We start from the raw sequence: 20,899 nt of genomic DNA, 5'->3' as shown, positions 1-20,899 counted from the left end.
GCACCTGCCTTCAGCTCAGGTCATCCCGGGGCCCTGGGATGGAGCCCCACATCAGGCTCCCTGCTCAGCAGGAAGCCTGCTTCTCCCTCTCCCGCTCCCCCTGCTTGTGTTCCTGCTCTCGCTGTCTCTGTCAAATAAATAAATAAAATCTTAAAAAAAAAAAAACAAAAAACAAATCTGAGATCAAAAAATAAAGTACAGTAATAGACTTGAATATGTTGAATAAAAAAAGAATCCATGTGTCCACACTAATACAAATAAGAAAAAAACAAACAAGGGGAGAGAAAAGAGAGAGCCCTTATTTACGGTAGATGTTGGGGCGCCTGGCTGGCTCAGTCAGTTAAGCATCTGCCTTCGGCTCAGGTCATGATCCCAGGGTCCTGGGATCAAGCTCCATGTTGGGATCTCTGCTCAGTGGGGAGTCTGCTTCTCCCTCTCCCTCTGCCCCTCCCCCTGCTTGTGCTCTCTCTCTGTCAAATAATAAATAAATAAATAAATAAATAAATAAATAAATAAATAATCTATGGTAGATGTTAACTAAAAGAAGTGTAGAAGTAATGACAGGGTTATAAGATGACGTACCATTCTGCAACCACTATTGTAGTAATTTATTCTGTCAAGAATTATCAGTGGATGCTATATCCCACTGAGTGCAAGTATGTTGGAGAATAGGATAGTTTATAGTCTCAAAGCATCTCCCCATAAGGTACATACTAAAGAAAAAGAAGATACCTTTACATCGACAGAAAACTGATAGACATCGCCTTAACCAAATAATCAATGTAACCTGTTTAAGGCTATCAGGTATTCACAGTATTACTTTTCACTACTTTTCCATAGGTTGGAAGTTTTCAAAATAAGAAGCTGAAAAATTACCTAACATAAGCACTGTGTCCCTACTTAATCCTCTCAAATATTTTATTTTTACTACCCATTTCTACTAATTTTATTAAGATTACAATAATGTAACTGCCTATAAACCTAGGCACTCTGTGACAATACAGTTAAAGGAGATGCAAGAAACCTAATGCCCTCCTAAAGCACAAAGCCTCTAAATTACATTAGATAGAATTAGGATCATTGTCTAGAAGCACTGCTCTTCAAAATACATCTAAGGCCAGTAAGCTTCATGAAGGCAGTGCGATCTGGTCCCTTTTGCTTCTCAAAGTATCTCCAGCCCCTAGGAAGCCTGTATGGTACAGAGTGGGCACTGAATAATTACTATGGAATTAAGGAATTGGTCATGTTGTTAAAACCAGAATCTTGTTAAAACCAGAATCTTAAGAGATGCCAAATCATAAAAATATTTTTTTTCCTTTCACTTACTTCTGTTACCAACTTTCATTTCTGTTTGTAAAGCTTTGTATTTATAAAAATCCGAGTAAGAATAAAATATGTCTGATAATTTTTAACATTCAGGTCTAACTAAATAAGCAGTTATTATTATTAAATAAATACTTATTCTTAAATTGACCTAAATACAAGGCCTGCATTTTGTGTTACTTTATTCTAAAAATCAGGTGCCCACGACTATTCTACAGTACTGTAAAAAAATCTATACAATGTGAACTGTCACAATTACCACTTTCCAATAGGCCCTTCGTAACACTCCATGTAACACATCGCTAAGCTTTGAACTCTGTAGCGTAGCTCCTATGTGCATGTAAAGAAATTCAGAGTCAAAGTTCCACTTTTTATTCCCAGTCCCTCAGACAAAGTAACCTCAGTAAGGGTTAACAACGGAACCACCCCATTTTCTCCTTCACTGCCACATTTCCTTTCTTAGTTAAAAATATTCACCTACGTATTTAATTAGTTAGGTCTAACTAGTTCACACAGTAATCTTAATATTAGCAGAGAATAAAACTGACACTTTAGATTTTTAAAAATTACATAAAATCAGACTTCTAAATAAAACTTACATATTTAGAAATTGATTATACACACAGTTTAAATAGGAAAAATACCCAAACCTGGTATTTCATTGTCACTTATTATAAAAGCAAATAAATTGACCAGCAGAGGGCACTCACTTGAAAGGGGGGGGGAAGAGCTGGCCAAAGCCTTGAGAAATGCATTTACAAAATTACTGTGTACTTTATTTTAAAAACAATGTTTTAATAGAACGCTAGAATCAGCTAAAATAATATACTATTAGTTTAGAAAAGGTAAAATTTAAATCTGTGCTATGTTAGAGTCTCTACCATAAACCTTATTCAGAGACTTCAAGTTGAGAGAGATGTTGACAGCTTTATATAACACATAGGAGGGTCTCAACCTCAGCACCACTGACGCTTGAGGCCAGCTCATTTGTTGTGGGAGCTGTCTTGTGCACCGTAGTTAGGTTAGCAGCATCCCTGCCTCCACAGATGCCAGTAGCAGTGCCCCTTTGCAAGATTTAACAACCAAAAATATCTCTAGATATTGCCAAATGTCCCCGGGAAACAAAGTCACCCACCCCTCATTGATAACTACTGCTACATAAGTATAAAACCAGAAAAATAACGGCTTTCAACATTATACAGTGCTTTTCTCACACCATTCTTCAATACTGGTTTAATAGTACAAATGTTCTAGCTATTACACCTTATTCAGCAAGTAAAATAAATTCCATAATTAACATGAAAAAGTAAAAGAAGAAACTGATAAATCTTGAATACATACTCCACAGCTCAGAGCAATAAAGTTGGAACAAATCAATCCAATCAAGAATCCATCATCCTTACTGAGTAGGAAACTTTCATCGAAGAAGGGCATAATACTTAGACTGAATTATAAGTGTCACATTAACAGAACTCTTCTGGAACTCTTTGGTGAACTTCACAAAAGATAAAAGTAAAATGTTTCAAAACAGAAGCTGATTATCATGTGCACAGCCTCAAATATAAGCATGATCTATCTATGCCTCACACCCATTTAATTTTATATCATATCTCTGCCATTAAGATGCCATTGGAGAGGAAGCTAAGTTCAAATTTTGGTATGTCGATAAATCTGAATCAGCCTCCAATATTAAATATCTTCCTAGCTTAAAGACTAATTTCTCATTTTTAAAGTTGTATATAGAAGGGTATAGCGGAAATCCCACTTAACTTGGTCTCAGCAAACTTAGAAGTCCACTATTTACTAGCTAAGTATTCTCAGGCAAGTTACAACCTCTCAGAGACCATTTTTATCTATAAAATGAAAGAAAAAATGACCACCTTATTTACCTCCTAGTATAAATCTTTGTAAATTCTAAACCACTAGAAAATGGTATTCTTTAATTTTTTTAAAAAATTCTTTCCATTTGTTTTAGTTCAGGAAAACTGATGAGAATTCCAAATGTGCAGTCTATGTTCTCCCTCACTTTCTCTTTGACCTACATTATTCACCAATCAAAATCTAATAGCAGTAGTGATATCCCCAAATCTCCTTTTTAAACTCTTTTTATTATAAAAAATCAAGTCAGCATTTTTGCTTAACCACTGTTTATTAAAATAAGCTACTAAATTACCTTGTCTTTCTTGTAATTGAACTACACCAAGAATTTAATGTGTCAGTTCCCTAAGACTCACTATAATTTGGAAGACAAGAGACGATCTCTGATAGCTTTTCCCAGACAGCTAAACTAGTGAGGGAATGTCAAAGTTTCAAAGTTCACAGGTAATCGATGCTTCCCCAGAGTCAAGTCTTCTGGTCTGGCAGAAATCATAATCAGAGTTAAGGGTTTGAATTTATAAACTTTTTCTACCTTCACTCAAAGGATTAACTTTTGGCTTTATTTTAGATTTATATTGTACTTTAACAATTCTGACAGAAAGGCTTCCCAACATGTTTTATCACATTATCTTGTACAGCACATAGGAAACTGAGTGTAATGGAATCCCTCGACTTTCAAAGAAGATGGAGAGCACTTCTGCTAAAATCACCTTCCAAAATCCCAGGAAAACTTCCGTGTTTAACCTGAATTCTATTAAAACTTCCTTTTACTTCTGATTTAAATGGAGTATGCCAAGTAACCCTGGTTTTCGAATTGGGTGAACTATTTAATCCTCCTCAAAGAAAAAAAGAAAAAAACAAAACCATCATACAGCACCGAACTGACTTGTCAAGAGAAAATATAGACTTATACAGGTGGTCCACTTCAGTTAGACTCTTCCCCTTTCCTCATGCCAAATAAAAGCTGGCTAGGTTTAAATCATATCTTTGCAAATAAGCGTTATTTCTCTCTTTTTTTTCCTGCAGTACCAAAAATATTTGACATTTCCTTATGAAGCTGTCTAATCAATCCTCAAAGTTCTAACTGCATAAACATCTTGCCAAGGCCACCAGTCCCCTCAGAATCTACCTCAATGCAGTCAAAGTGTTCTTGAAGACATCATACAGCACAGTCCCTTAACAGGGCATCTTAACCTGTTCCAGATTCCACAGCGAGAGACTCAGAGAAAGTTCTGGGAAATTCTTCAGAGCTGATTAAAAAAATGATATGATCTGCAGACCCAGAATAAAAGCTAAGGGATTAGGACTGCTTAACCTGGGATAATAAGTCTAAGAAATAAACTAACAACATAAGTCTATTTCAAAGACAGGTGATATATTTATTTCCATCTCCACTGATGTTGCAGTTAACATGAATATTCAGATTATGTGTAAAATACGTTCATAATTACAATCTGGAAGTGAGTTAACAAGGACAGTGATGTGCCATCTCCTCCTGCAGGTCTTTAGGATTAAATAAATCCTTATCTGCTTGAGATAATTTGAGTATAGTGCTGCCAGAAGGCAGTAGGAAATATTATGTGACCTCTCAAGGTCTCTTGCAGGCGTTTATTCTATTATTTTGCTGTTGGCCTTTACTTCAGCAATTTTTCATGAAATTAAAAAAGTTTAAAAAATTATTTAGTAATCAATTTGTAATAAAAGCAATTCTAACATTTCTTTGAGTAAATTAAAAGAGGGCTGCAAAACAAAGGTAGGGATTGATAGTGGTGCCCTTATATAGCATCTGATAATAGATACAGATATAAAATACACAAAGAATGAGATTTTAAAATGTATCAGTAGCTAGCTGTAGGTTCTCCCCTACTTCAATGTGAGGAGAAAACGGAAAATGCTACTAATTAAGTGGTTTTTTAATTTAATTTAATTTTTTTTAAGATTTTATTTATTTATTTGACAGAGAGAGAGCCAGCTAGAGAGGGAACACAAGCAGGGGGAGTGGGAGAGGGAGAAGCAGGCTTCCCACCAAGCAGGGAGCCTGATGTGGGGCTTGATCCCAGGACGCTGGGATCATGACCTGAGCCGAAGGCAGGTGCTTAACGACTGAGCCACCCAGGCGCCCCTAAGTGGTTTTTTTAAAAACCAATCACCAAATGATTACATTTTACCAGTACAATTCAACTATAACCTGTATGTGACATTAAAATAGCAAAAAAGGGGCGCCTGGGTGGCTCAGATGGTTAAGTGTCTGCCTTCAGCTCAGGTCATGATCCCAGGGTCCTGGGATCAAGCTCCTGGCTCAGCAGGGAGCCTGCTTCTTCCTCTCCCTCTGCCTCTCCCCCTGCTCATACTCTCTCTCTCTGTATCTCTGTGTCTCGAATGAATAAATAAAATCGTTTAAAAAAAAATAAAATAGCAAAAAAACCCCATAAAAATAGCTATTTTTTTAATGACTGTTTGAATTTGTAAGATGTAAATTCACATTTTTATCCTCTCACCGAACTCTGAGATACACTTACAATTAAAAAAGACATATACTAACGTAGAATGAACGTTATACATCTTAATATTCTCTAGAGAGAAGGGCTCTCCAAATCTCTGGTTGTATATATAACTTCAGAATAAAGCCATGGAACCCAAGTACATTTCAGAAAACTTGGTAAAATCATTTTCAGTATAATTGCCTTGTAATGAGAAGTCACAAAAAATGATCAGAGAAACCTTCTTTTTGTACCCAAAGAATGGGCCTGCACAAATCAATATGCATAATATTAAAATAAAATTTACCTCTATTGTAGGATCATATTCATCCACAAAGTGATTCTGAATTAGCTGTATCGTCAAGGCACTCTTGCCTACGCCACCAGCTCCAACTACCACAAGTTTATATTCAGTCATTTTCAGCAGGCCTTATAATAAAAATAATGAAAATGTGACTAAATTAGAACATGTGGTTAATATAAATTAGAACATGGGTTAATATAACCCACTCTATCAATACCTTTTAACACAAATTCACCCTTATATAAAAAAATTATTTCAAAATGCTTCACCAAATTCGGTGATGAAAACTTCAGTTGACTACAGATGAGTACTATAATGAATTGCACTTCGTTTACAAACTCTCCCATCAACATTTGAGAAAATGCATTCAGAGTACAAAGTTCTTTTATCTTATATTCAGGTTGTTCTATCTAAATAGCCAGTCTGCTGTTCTGTAGCAGTTAATGGCTCTCAAAGGAACATGCCATGACTTCACTCAATACAAGTGTCTATACCCTGTGGACACACCCACACAAAACTTGTTGACAGCTACTTCTACAGTATTCCTAGTTGACTCTGGCCCCTAAGAGTTACAAGTGGATATGCTGAGTGCCTTTGTCAGAGCCAACAGCTATAGACAACTTTTCTAAAAACATCCTCACAGTAGTTCTCCTGGAGTTAACAAGAGTCAGTTGGGGGCTGAAGGGAAGACTGACAAATAAAGCTGGATTGTGTAGTGGGGAAATAAAAATTGAGACACCAAAGCAGATTTGATAACATTTCAATCTGTAAAATATCTGCTGGGTAAAATAATGGTGTATAAAAACTAAAAGAATTTTAAGAATTTTGAACTATTCAGTATGGGTGACTTCATCATCTGTCACAATATATAATCTTATATTAGTGCTGAAAAAAGCACTTTGCACCAGAAAAATGTAAGTATATAAAATTTAAAGATAAGCACTGCTTTTAATGAGAGGAATTTTAAAAGCTGTAAGTGAATACTTCTCAGTGACTTTTACTCTCTGCTTCTTGTACATAGTCTCTCAACAATTGAAATAAATATTGGCAACTTATAAGGTTGACAGCTCAAGACAGAAAATATTTTTTAATCAGCTGTTTCAAACTTTTTGAAATAGAGTGAATTTACTTAATTTTATCTTCTTTCCCCCCAATAACTACATTATTAAAAATAAGGATTGAACTAAAGAATGGCAGTAAATTCACAATAATTACAGGATAAGTTATTCTAAATTAATGAATGTGCAAATATAAATACTATAGTGCATGCGGTATCCTATTAACTGAAGACCAAGAATTATCCAAATAAGTGCCCCTCCCCCAAAAAAAGTTCCAAATGATAACATACTAACCATTACTTCCTTACACTATTCCTGAGTCTTCTCACAAAGAACAGTTAGGCTAGACAACTGTTGTATCAAAGACTATTATATTACAGCCCCCCTGGCCTATTTTGTGCCACCTAGCCTTATTTGCTAGGCCACCTTGGCAGCCTCTCCCAAGCATGTATCTTATCCTGTTCGCTCCCACTTTTTTATTCCAAATACAGGCAATAGGAAATGGGGAACAATGAGGAGAATCACACCAAAATGTACTCTAGCTCCCTGCCTATCCCACCCCCTAAAACAATTTGGGTAGCCTAGAACAGTAGTTATCAAACTGTGGTCCAGGAATCTAGCAGCATTCCTAAAACTTTTGGGGGGTCCAAGAGGCGAAAACCAATAATACTAATAATACCATTACTACTGCAATGTTATTTACCCTTTCCACTCTTATTCGTTAACAAGTGTAGTTTTCCAGATGTGATCACAATAGAGTGAGCGCAGAAGCAGATATGCAGATGTCTTCTATTAAGCAATATAGTTAAAGAGATTAGCAAAAATGTGAAACAATGCCACTATTCTAATTTTTGTTTTGAAAAAGTTTTCATAAAAATGCTATTATGTTCCCAAGTAATAGGCTTATTATTTCTATTTTTAAATGAATTAATCAATTTTTTAAATTCTCAGTTTTAATTTGTATTATGGTACATATTGACATACCCCATATAGGGATCTTCAATAATTTTCAAGAGTATAAGGTGTCCTTGCAGCTAAAAAGTTTGCTAGCCTAGGAGATACTGTGAACAGATAAGAGATTATAGAGCTTAACTGTGTGAGTGCTGAGAAACACACACCTTCTGGTCTACCTGTTTATGCAGCTGTTCTTTCTGGAAAAAAAAAAAATCCCTGAATTATTTTAGAAACCAAGTATATTTAAATCCACTAGAGAGAACTGGGTTCCCAAGGAGACTTACTGAAGATCATAGGCCAGAAAGAGACCCCTCACCCAAAGCTAAGATAGCTACGGAGGCTAAAGTGGGACTAGAACCCAACACTTTGTTAAGGGAAAAAGAAAACCACTTTTGTCATAAAACTGAATTATCCTCTCATCTACGGTCTCTTAAAATCAAGTATGCCTGTGGATGGCTACAGTCTCAAAGTAAACAGTATGTTGATATCAACCATATTTGATATCTATAGTCTATCTCATGGTCGAGTCAGCATTTTGGACCTTAGTCACCTAAGAGTGACATCACTCATATGGTTGATTCTGACATGATGATTAGGAACAGAATTTTTCCCTTTGTAATTTCTTTTTCAATGATTTTTTTTCCATTACAAATATAATATGTATATTGTATAAAAATTAGAAAATACCTTTCTATTTTAACCCTTGTTTTGATAAATGTCAAGAGTTAAAAATGCTAGCTTAGGACTTCAGCTAAAGCATGCACATGCCTAAGAGTATTTCAGGCAGTTGGCTGGAAGATTGCTACAATTAACTCCTCTTGCAAGTCAGTTTGAAAAAAAAAAAATATATATATATATGAGTGCTATTTAGGAGTACTGTAATAACTCTTGGGAAGGCGGTCAAATTTGTAAGGATAAAGGTAATATACAAGAGATAGGGGAAAGGACAAGAACAGACAAATTAAACTTTAAGTACGATTTTAGCTATTGCTGTCTACACTCAACTAGCAAGGAAAAAGCCCTGCTTCTGCTCTGCGGGTTTTCTGTGTTTTAACTTGACAAAGCAAAACAGACCTTCTGGGATTAACTTTTTCCTTTTCACTAAGTCACAGGCTTTACGTTGTAGGGTGTTGGCCACCTGTTCTTCCACCACCATCTCTACCTCCACCTCCTCCTTTGTGGCCACAGCAATGTCACAGCCCATACATGGGGGAGGGGAGCAGTCAGGAACTCGGCTGCAGATGCATTTTTTCCAAACACAATAACCACAAACAGTGGTCTCTAAGCACTTTCTTAGGCTCTTCCAAAACGTGACCTCTCCTATTACTCATATACCCCCTACACACTGGAAGGGACCACTATCCGTCGTCCAGTCTGCGCTCGAGGGAGAAGTTTATACCTTCGTCCTAGAGATGCTAGATGCAGCGGAGAAGGCAGTAACCGAGGCAGCAAAGGGCTGGGAAGGGAGGAAGAGGTGCGGGAGCGAAGGGAGAGAGAGAGAGAGAGAGAGAGAATGAGAGAGAGAGAGAGAAGGACGACGAGGGGGAGGGGAGATCGGAGCGCATCGGGAGTAACCTCCACCGCACCCGACCGCCCCGAGGGGCAGCCCGCCCAGCCCGCGAGTTTCTCCCCGGCCGCCTCCAGCTGAGGCTCTCGGGGAGGAGGAAGGAAGGGGTTCCCCGTCCAGGAAGCAGCACAAGCGGCGGCCGCCTCTAGCCTCACCCTCCTCAGCCCCGCACCGCCCATTCCTCATTCCCCGCGTCGCTGCGTCCCCGCGCCTCCCCCTGCAGACACCCCCACCCGGTCCGCTCGCCCGCTGGGGCTCAGCGCCCGCGCCCCCTCCCCGTCCCTCCGGGGACCCCTAATTCATTCACTCGCCGCCGGCCCCGCCCGGCGCCGGCGAGGAGGGTCGGGACCGGGGCAGGGGCCCAGGAGGGGTGGTCCGCTCCGTACCTCTCTCCCGCACCTGGGAGCCGCCGAGCCTCTGGCCCCCGCCGCCGCCTTCAGTGCCTGCGCCGCGCTCGCTCCCAGTCCGAAATGGCGGGGGCCGGGAGTACTGGCCGGGCAGCCGCCACCGCCGCCGCCACCGCCGCTGTACCTCCGCCGCCGCGGCCGCCGCCTAGGGAAATCGAGCTCCGAGCACACCGATGAGTTCGGGGCCGGGCGGCCGCAGAGGGCAGAGCTATCGATGCGCGCGGCGCTCGATTCCTCTACAGACCCGCGTGCGGGGAGGGAGCGGCTGAGGGCGGTGTGGGAAGAGGGAAGAGAGGGAGCCTTGCGAGCGCTGCCGGGGAGAAGGAGGGGGCCGGGCCCGGCCAGCGGAGGAGGAGCGGGGGCCGGGCCGGCGGGGGAAGGGGGTGGCGGGCGGCGAAGGGTGGGGGAGCCGGGCCGGCAGAGCAGGGGGGTCTGGGCGGCGCCTCGGCGGGGCGGGGAGGAGGGACCGCCGGACCCACGCGGCGGCCCGCCTCCGGACTCTCGCCGCAGAGCCTAGCCCGCAGCCGCAGACTCGCACCCGGGCGGGCGGGTGGTGGGCTACACGCACGCCGGGGGCTCCGTGAGCGACTGTGCCGCACCCCTTCTGGTCTACTGCGAGAAGCTGCGGGAAATCCGCCGCCGCTCGGGGTCGTTCATTTACTGTCATTTACTGCAAGTAAATAAACAATGCAGTCACCAAATGTGGGAGGCGACTTCGGTGACTTAGGGAGACATGAGGCAGACAGTTCCCCACCCAGGGGCTTTCTGACCACGGCTTGGTGATTACCAGCCTCAACAATGGGGGCTGGGAACCTAGCCCCAAGCCCAAACAGACATGACATAGGCTTTCATCATTAATCTTAACGGGGAGGAGGTCTGTTGTTTTTTGTTGTTTTTATGAATGTTTTGAAGTCGTCACAGGTCATTCTAAACAGCGACCTCAAATGTGCCTATTGCCCATGAGGGCACAAACAGAAGGCAAACTGTGTTTAAGTGCCCTTGATAGTTTAGACCTGAGGAGAATCACTCAAACATTAATTAGAAGACCGAGATTAATCAGTTAACGTTCAGGGAGTTAACACGTTAACAAAAGAACAATTAAAATTGCTAGCATAACCCAGAGTCTGATAAACTACCTAGAGAGGTAAATTGTTCGGGTGAGTTTTCAAGATTGAGGCCTGGCAGACGGGCGTCTGCATCTAATAGGACCACCTATTTGAGTCAACTTCCAGTTCTGTCTCTCTAGTCCACATCGTAAAACACAATAAAATGATTATTTTAAATCCCAACTATTACGTCACTTAACATAGGCCTTAAACCAACTGTCACCCTTCTCTTCCCACCCCTTAGGTGGGCTGTCACCTGCAAGGCTTATTCTGGTCTTTCTCTCCTAGCACCTGGTACCAGGTGGAAGAGAGAAGAGAGGAAGTGGAAGACAGGGAAGGGAAAAGGATGTGCCTACTCTGTGTCAAGCAGTTGCTCAATGTTTTGTACATATCATCTTATTTAATCATCACAACAACCTTATGAGGACGAATACTTTTCACTATTTTACAGATGAGGAAACAAATTTAGAGAGGTTAAAAATTGGGCCCAAGGTCCCCCCCTGAAATGAACTATCCATGTCAGATCATGTTCACTCCTCTGCTCCCAGCTCTAGAGTCTCCCATCCTGCTGTGGCTTCCATCCCACTTAACAGAAAAGCAAAAATCTCCCAAGTCTTATGGCCTTAGATTATGTGACACCCTTCACCCCTTTCCTCTCTGAACTCTATTCTATTACCCCTTTCCTCACTTACAACACACACACACACACACACACACACACACAGGTTCCTGGCTGTTCCTCGCAAATGCCAGGCAGGCTTCTTGTGGAGGAATTTGCACTTGCTGCCTCCTAACAGAACACATGTCCACTACACAGCCACAGATCTTCCTGACACTTACAGATCTTATAGGAGACTTTTTTAAAAAATTTTTTGACAGAGATACAGCACAAGCAGGGGAAATGGCAGGCAGAGGGAGAAGGAGAAGCAGGGTCCCTGCTGAGCAGGGAGCCCGATGCGGGGCTCGATCCCAGGACCCCCGGGATCATGACCTGAGCTGAAGGCAGACGCTTAATGACTGAGCCACCCAGGTGTCCCCTTATAGGAGACTTATAAACGTCTCCTTCTAACGAGTTTTTCCCAAAAGATCATCTTTGATATTGCATCTCTCCCTCCCCCCCAAATCCTGTTTCTCTTCCTGCTTTTTTTCCAAAACACCATTTTCTAATATGCTATATAACTTATTTATTATGCTTTTTTGTCTTTCTTCCACCAGAATATTAAGCTCCAGGAGGGCAGGGATTTTTGTCTATTACTTACTGCTGTATTTCCAGTGTCTACAACACAATAGGCATTAATAAATATTTATGGAGTGTTGAATGAATGAAGTTATGTACCCTCCCTCTGAACTCTGTGACTCTAAATCCTTACTTAGAGTGTCTTAAACTCTCAGTAATCTGTTTTCACTTTCTTTCAAAAAAATGCCTTTAAACTCACCCAGGTCACCTTCTGATAAACCACACCCTGTGGAGTCAAGGAAAGTGTCTGCACATAATGGACACAATGAGTTTTTGTTAAATGAATGAATTTGCACTTACTTGGATGTTGCTATGTAGTCGCTTTTAAGTATAAACTACAGATTTATTTTGTCCAACTTCAAGTACATGATACGCTCTTGTTTTCCTTGACAGCTGCTAATACAATGTTCTCCCTGTAGTTGGTGCTCCATAAATCTAACAAGGACTAAAATAAAGAGGAGGAGAGAGCTTTATATAGCACTTTTATGCTGATTGTGAAAATTCTGGCATTAGCAGAAACCTAATCCATCTCCATGGTCTCAATTATCATCTAGGCTCGTGATTCCCAGAGCAAACCTGCATGCCACTCTGTTCTGTGCACCCTATCCTCCAGCTTTACCTCACACACCTTCTCTCTTTCCTTTTCACTCCTACAGCAATGTATGCCTATGCTGTGCCAAACTTTTCCATCCTTCAGTCCTGAGTTCTTGCTCAGACGCCAGAACTCTCTTTCTTTCCTTGACACAGGGCTCACAGCAGTGGGTCTCAAAGGGAAGCACCTTGCATACTTAGGAAAATGCAAGTTCCTAGGCCGCTCACCCAGAGATTCCATTCAGTTGGGGCAAGGTGATCTAGAAATCTTCTTTTTTTAACAAATCAGGTGATCCTAAACTGGTGGTGAGCAGTCTGTACACTGAGAAACTCTGATCTTGACACTCAATGGCTCTTGGCAGCTACACTGTCTACTGTCTTCTGGGGTTTTCTTCTTTAAGCTTGGTGCCTGCACTGAATAGTCTCCATGGCTCTCCTTTTCTCTGCTCTCCCCAAGGACAAGCCCACAGACTTCTACTGTGATCACGATGGGAAAAGAGAGAGGGAATAGCAAAAAGCATAAACAGGGATTCGAGGTTTGCTCTGAGATGTAATTGAGGTTTTTACCCTCTACTCTTACACTCTTCGGGGAAGGCAGCCACATACACACGTGTCCTTGTCAACATCCTTTTGATCATACTTTTTTTTTTTTAAGATTTTATTTGTCAGAGAGAGAGAGCACAAGCAGGGGGAGCAGCAGACAGAGGGAGAAGCAGACTCCCCGCTGAGCAAGGAGCCCAATGCTGGACTCGATCCCAGGACCCTGGGATCATGACCTGAGCCAAAGGCAGACACTTAACCGACTGAGCCACCCAGGCATCCCTTGATCGTGCTTTATGAAGATCACACTGACCTATCCTTCACAAGATACCCTCTTCTGCAGATATAATGAAAGCCCAAACAATAGAAATTCCTTTGTGCTAGCTGGGCTCTTATGAGCTATAAAGTGCCGGGACATGTTCAGAGCACTATGAATGCTGAGGGCTTATTTTAAGGAAAGAAGGAAACCTTAGAAAAACATATCATCGGCCAGAACTACTGTTGATTCCAGAAATCAACTGCAGGTCTTAGGATCCTGCAACAGGCTCTGGTGCCTTGCTCATCCCCTCACTGACAAGCGTCTATTGCCCATGCTCTAGTAATTTTGCCATTCTCTTGAATCAGCATCTCTCTGCTTCTTTCTCATATACAGTCCCAACTTCCACTGCTGTCTCTGCTTCTAGTGACTACTCTCTGTGACTTACATTTAAAACATCCCAAGCAAGAGGATCGAAATGTATCTGTCATTCACTATTCGATAAGAAGGGCTTTTATGGGACAAATTTTCCTGATGGGCCACCTGATTGGTGGTGGGTCTTCTTCATGCCTGACTTTGAAATAATTGCCTTCACTTGGGGGCCAGTCCTGAATCCAGACAGTTTGGCCAGAGTAGCAGGACACAGAGCAGGAAAGATTAAGCAGAAGGAGCTACCTACGGGTGCTTTCATGGACTCTCCAGTTTTCTCTAGTGGGAAATTTGTGTCCTAATAAGTGCCATTTAATTCACTTTCTTAGTATATAATCTCCTCTGGACACTTACTTCATTAGACTTTATATTCCCTTTCGCACATCTGTTTTCCCCCATTATGTTAATTCCTCAAAGTCTCTGCCTCATTTAACTCTATATCCCATAGCTCTTAGCACATAGTAGTGCCTCTATAAATACCTGCTGAAGTGAATAAAATTATAACAAAACTTCAGCCCTGTTTCTACATAGTCACTTCATTCTCATCTAGCCAAATTCCTAGGCCATTTCTAAATGAATGTCCTGTCATCATCTTGGATGCCTGTCCAAAACTAAATTCTTCACCTTATTCCCCCAAACCAATTCCCTCTGCCAATTATTCCATCTTACCTGAGTGGCATCATGGCCCTTCAAAACACTTAGATTTGAAGACTTAAATTAATTTTCAACCCACTCCACATTCAAATTGGCTCAGTTCCTTTGAAATCTACTTCCTAAGTATTTTCTCATATCTGTCTCTTCCACATTCCTTCCTTCACGCCTATATTTCTGAAACAACTTCCTCATGATTTTCCTACCTGTTGGCTTTCTTCTTTTCAATTCAGGCCATATGCTGTTACCAAATTAATCTTCCTTCCACATGTCTTTTCATCATCATCAAACATTTACTCTGCACCTTTTCCATACAGGTTGCAGCCCTACAGATTATAGAGTTTTAAAGTGCAAAGAGTTACAAGCTAAGTACCTAATGAGTATCTAAAGATGATGATAATTATCTTTGAAATTAGAGGGAGAAATGATCATTGGTCCCAGCAAAGCCTTCACTCCAACTGAATCTTGCTTACAAATCTTTAATAACGCTTTATACCTAGCTGAATCAGGTCCAAATCCTTGATGCCCAGCTTTTGATTACATGCACGGTCTGGCACCATCCTGCCCTGCCACTTTGTCTTCCACCTTCCCAGAGCAGATGCTCTCTTCTCAAGCACATCCCCACTCTGTGCCACAAAATCAGCATGTTGTTTTTGCTTCTCTTTTCACCTAGCATTTTTTGTCTCTCTCTTTACTAAAATGCTCTCTCTTTCAACATCCTTTATGAAAGCTTTGTTAATTATGCCATTCTCTTTTTGGTCTCTCTATTATTTCATTTGCGTTAATCATGTCTCCTCAAGTAAATTCTAAAATTCCCGAGGCAAAACCCCTATCTTAGGTGTGTGAACACCAACGCCCCCCATGCAAGCCTAGTTCACTGCAATTACTCAATAACTGCATGAATACATATAATGTGCTTATCAGCAAGATAAACATGTTGAAAGCAATGTTCGAGGATGAACAGAATGGCAGCTAAATGCAGAAAAGATTGGAAGGAAAAAGACCGCAGGTAAGGTGTTTTGTGGATGGCTAAGAGTACCCAGTGACAGTGGGAACGGTGCACTGGCTGAATTTACTAGTTCTGTGAGCTAGAATAAATTCGTTAATCTCTGCAAGCTTCTTGCTTAAGAATCCAGCAGTGACGTTAAAAGCTACCATTTGTCAAACTCCTCCTATAAGCCAGACAAGTGTTATGCATAATTTTAAACAAAAAGCACATGGATCCCTTGTCTGTTCCCTTATCCCCTTCTTCACTGCCACCACTGCAGTTCAAACTGCCATCCATTGTCCCTGTCCCAGGGGGACAGTCATCTCTAATGGGTCTCCTTGCTTCTACTCTTGCTCCTCTGCAATCCATTTCCCATGAAGCAGCCAGCCAGATTCTTTTCAAAATGCAAACTGAATCACATGACAAGATGAAACTCTTCAAAGGCTTTTCATTGCACTCAAAAATAAAATTCAAACTTCTTCAAGCTATTTCATGTGGCTTCTGACCACACCATGTAGGACCCTTCTCCTTTTGGGCTCCCACTACACTAGCCACCTTTTGCTTCCAACCTCTTTGGGGGCCCTATATTTGCATGCTCCTGCCAGCAAGCCTCTTCCTGCCTTTCAGGTGTCGGCTTAAAACTGCACTTCAGTGAGAGATTCCCCAACACCCGGTCTACATCATCGCTCCCCACCCTGTTCCCTCACTTCTACCCTTCAAATAGTCACCTTTAACACAATGGTCTGTTTCATTCCTTTACTTAGTGTTCACCATACCTGAAATTATCTTGGTTGTTTGTTTGCTTGTCTCTTCCTCTGATGAAATATAAATGTTATGAGCCAGGGACCACTGAATTCTCAGATTTTATGAGCCAAGGAGAGTTGAGCACATCGTAGTTACTTAATAAAGATTTGCTGATAAGCTGCTGTAGAGAAAATAATAGGACAAATAATCCACTCAAGTGAGGTCTTTGCAAATCAATTTAAGTCTCTTGCTTTTGTTTCTATTTAATGCAATAGTAACTTTATTTAATGCTTGTTTTGTTTTTAAGAATATTAAGTCAGGGGGCACCTGGGTGGCTCAGTTGGTTAAGTGTCAGACTCTTGATTTGGGCTCAGGTCATGATCTCAGGGTTGTGAGATCAAGCCCCGCCTCAGGCTCCATGCTTGATGCAGTCTGCTTGAGATTCTCTCTCTCCCTCGCCCTCTGCCCCTCCCTCGACTCATGTGCACCCATGTTCTCTCTCTCTCTCTTTCAAATAAATAAATAAATAAATATTAAAAGTCAGATTATTATTTTTTAATTGCTTTCGTCTAGTTCTCCAAGGAGGTGCTCATTGGACTACTATTAATTACAAGCCTGAATTTCCTAGTTTCTGTCTTTTCTCCTTAATCGCAGTTATTAGATATATTGTAACATCAATTCTGGAGCCTAGGGGCATTAACCCTTTGGGACCAAGCTTCTAATTTAGTATCCATACGTCCTCAGTTGAAAGAAGCAAGTCGCTTTTTTTTTGCTAAATTTTTCTTGTTTCGGTGGAACATTATTTGCCTTGTCAAATGTCCAGTGAAAGCTAAGATATAGGAGTTTGTGAATGTACCAGAAAGATAAGAGGACCAGTCATTCAGATGCTGAAAACTCAAAAGAACTTCTTGGTGTTCAATGAAAGGGTGATTATTTCTTATATCAGAGGTCTTTGAATGTATGGAGAGGTTGTAAATGGAAATATAAATGATTATTTCACTTTATTCTGAATTTTTTTCATGAATAATTCTAATGCATGCATAAAATAAGTCCATCCTAATGTATGTACAAACCTCAACAACCCAAATATTACTGTTTGTTTCAGGCCCTTGAGAAGTCCGTGTTAGTTCATCTGACATGTTAGTAACCATTCATTCATGTATTCATTTAGCAGGTATTTGTTGAGTACTTAATATGCTAGGTACTCTTTGGGCTACTTGGTGCATTGATGCACAAAACAAAAAAACTTCTGCTCTCTTGGAACTCACATTCTAAACCAGTGGTTCAAATAAATAAATAAATAAATAAATAAATAAATAAATAAATAAATAAATAAATAAATAAAACAGTGGTTCTCAGACTTTGTGATTTCACGATCCTTTCACACACTTAAAAGTTGTGGAGTTCCTTATTTAGTCACTTCAAATAACAATAATAAACTCATTGCATGTTAACATAAAAACCATTTTTATAAAAATAACCTATATCTTTAAAGGTAGTAAGAAGAGGGGCACCTGGGTGGCTCAGTTGGTTAAGCAACTGCCTTCGGCTGAGGTCATGATCCTGGAGTCCCAGGATTGAGTCCCGCATCGGGCTCCCTCAGTGGGGAATCTGCTTCTCCCTCTGATCCTACCCCTTCTCGTGCACTCTCTCTCTCAAATAAATAAATAAAATCTTTAAAAATAAACAAATAAATAAATGAAAGTAGTCAGAGGAATAACATTGTTTTAACATGTTTGCAAATCTCTGTGATGTCTGGCTTAATACAAGAAGCTATATTCTCATATCTGCTCCTGAATTCTATCTATTTAGAATTAAACAGGCTCTAGAAAATTCCACTGTACACTCATAAGAGAAATGAAGATGAAAAAAGAAAATAATAGCTTGGTGTTATTATAAATATGTTTGACCTTGCAGACCTCCTAAAAAGGTCTTGGAACTTTCAGGGGTGCCAGGACCACACTTTGAGAGCTACTGTTCAAAAGAACTTTTGTTAAATTTTTTTTTTGGCAGTAATTTAATAATTTAATTAATTTAATAAAGGCCAGTGCACTAATTAGCTTTTTTCCAAAATTTTTGTTTTATGTCTCAGAACAGGCTCTCTGAGTCCTTATTAGACAGTATCTATTGATATTAGTATTTGGGAGAAATTAGCACTAAGATAATATATAAAGGTAAAACAGATGCCCCAAATAATGTACTCCCTTGCCATAACTGAAAATTCTTTTTTTTAGGTCAGTTTTGTGTTCTTCAGGATCTTGAAGTACTTTACAGACATTACTTAATTGAATTTCACAGAATGCCAAGGGAATGTTTCCAAATACAATTTTTGTGCATTTTGCAGATGGTTTAACTGACACGGTGGCAGGGCTTGTCCTGGCTTGAAGAAAAGCTGTGAGTAAAAACAAAGAATTATCGTGTATTTATTACGACTGTAAACACACCACAAATCTTCCTTGACTTATGATGGGCTTATATCCTAGTAAACCCATCATAAATTGAAAATATCGAAAGTCGAAAATGCATTGAATACACTAAGCTACCGAACATCATAGCTTAGCCTAGCCTACCTTAAACATGCTCAGAATCCCTTACATTAGCCTACACTTGGGCAAAATCATTTAACACAAAGCCTACTGTATAACACAGTACTGAATATCTCATGTAATTTGTTGAATACTGTACTGAGGGTGAAAAACAGAAGGGGTGTACAGGTATAGAATGGTTGTCAATGTACTGGTCATTTACCCTCACGATGGCAGGGCTGACTGGGAGCTGTGGCTGCCGCTGACCAGCACCACAAGAAAGGATCATACTGAATATCACGAGACTGGGAAAAGATCCAAATTCAAAACTCAAACTATGGTTTCTACTGAATGCGTATGGCTTTCTCACCATTGTAAAGTAAAAAAAAAATTAAGTTGAATCATGGTAAATTGGGGACCATCTGTATATATTCCCCAGATTGTTTTAACGCATCAGGCTCATCAGGAGTATGGATAATATTATAATCAAAGTTTCTACTCTCACTTTCTCAACAATACTTGATCTTTCTCTCTCTCTCTCTCTTCCTTCTTTCTTCTTTCCTCCCCCTTCCCTGCCTCTTTCTCCTTCCTTCCTTCCTTCCTACCTTCCTTTATCAAAATATAACAAAACAAAAGAACACAAAAAACCAAAACTATGAAACTTCTCAGACACTAAATCTTAGTTCAGCTTCATAAACACCTTGGCTCTCCAGAAGTCATCATTAAGTGACTTCAAACTCATCGTATCCCATCCACTGATGCTCAGGTCGGTCACAATAAAACCTTGTCACTCCTTTGTTCAAAACCTCTAATAACTTCCTATCTCATTCAAAGGCAGAACCCTCAAAATGACCCATGCGGAGCCCTGCCCTCATTTCCTAATAGTATATCCTCCTCCTCTTTTTTTTGTGTGTGCTCCAATAAAACTTTATTTATAGACACTGACTTTTTTTCCATGTAACTTTCACATACCAGGAAATATTCTTTTGATTTTTTTTTCAACCTTTTAAAAATGCAAAAACCATCCTTAGCTCCTCGACTGTATAAAAACAGGAGGTGGGCCAGGCTGCAGGCTGTAGTTTGATGACTCTTATCCTAGAGGGCAGATTTCCAGCAAGTTCCTCAAGGCAGATTTTCAGCAAGTCCTACCAGCACAGCACCACAGTAACTTCTCCGCTTTTCAGTGAGCCACACCTGCCCTCTCCCACAAGGTCTGGATCTCAGCCCCAGTTGTGGGGTTGAGGGGAAAGTAGAGCGTCTCTTCTTTCTGTCCTCTGTCTCAGCCTGGCTAGAGGTGGTGGCAGCCCCTTAGCATCTGCTATTCCTATTGTCTTTAAAGGTTCCCGTCACTTTCTACTAGCTTTATGAATGTCTGTCACTGCGTAACAAAGTACCACAGACGGAGCATTTTAAGATAATAAACATTTATTATCTCAGTTTCCATGGTCAAGAGTCTCGGCAGAGCATAACTGGGTGCTTTTCCCTGTGTCTCGAGAAGGCGGTGAAGATGTTAGCCAGGGCTGTGATCTCATCTGGAGCTGGGGTCCTCTTCGAAGCTCACTGGTTGTTGGCAGAATTCAGTTCTCGTGGTTGTGGTAGGGAGGCCCTCTGCGAGGCCTGCCGGGACCCCCTCCACAGCAAGGCGGTTTGCTTCAAGGTTCACAGGAGAGCACATCTGCACTGTCTGCTTCTTGTGGCTCTCCTACCTTTAGGCACTCTTTTGTAATTTCCCTTTTAATTCAGTCAAGTGATTAGGGATCTTAATTACATCTGCTCCTCCCCCCTTTTGATGCCACACCAGCCTCCTATTGTTTCCCGGACAGAATGGCACACAGTCACTTCAGGGCTTCCGTACCTAGCG

The 20,899-nt window shown here is 40.8% G+C and overlaps 1 protein-coding gene across 3 annotated transcripts in view; it reads right to left on the bottom strand.

The window, feature by feature from the left end:
- The window catches only part of KRAS (KRAS proto-oncogene, GTPase), a 45,443-nt gene extending 26,674 nt beyond the window's left edge, over positions 1 to 18,769 (bottom strand). The window contains exons 1-2 of one of the 3 annotated variants that reach the window (XM_044915444.1): positions 18,723 to 18,769; positions 5,989 to 6,110 (exon numbers count right to left, since the gene is read on the bottom strand). In XM_044915444.1, coding sequence (XP_044771379.1) covers positions 5,989 to 6,099 — 111 coding nt within the window. In that variant the 5' untranslated portion in view covers positions 6,100 to 6,110; positions 18,723 to 18,769. Of the gene's footprint in view, positions 1 to 5,988; positions 6,111 to 9,950; positions 10,162 to 18,722 lie in introns of those variants that run through there. The other 2 variants (XM_021690533.2, XM_044915445.1) reach the window with 2 other exon arrangements.
- Between the last annotated feature and the right edge of the window lie 2,130 nt (positions 18,770 to 20,899).

The sequence above is a fragment of the Neomonachus schauinslandi genome, chromosome 5 (assembly GCF_002201575.2).
Source record: "Neomonachus schauinslandi chromosome 5, ASM220157v2, whole genome shotgun sequence".
Taxonomy (NCBI): domain Eukaryota; kingdom Metazoa; phylum Chordata; class Mammalia; order Carnivora; family Phocidae; genus Neomonachus; species Neomonachus schauinslandi.
This window is presented reverse-complemented; position numbering and strand designations above follow the sequence as displayed.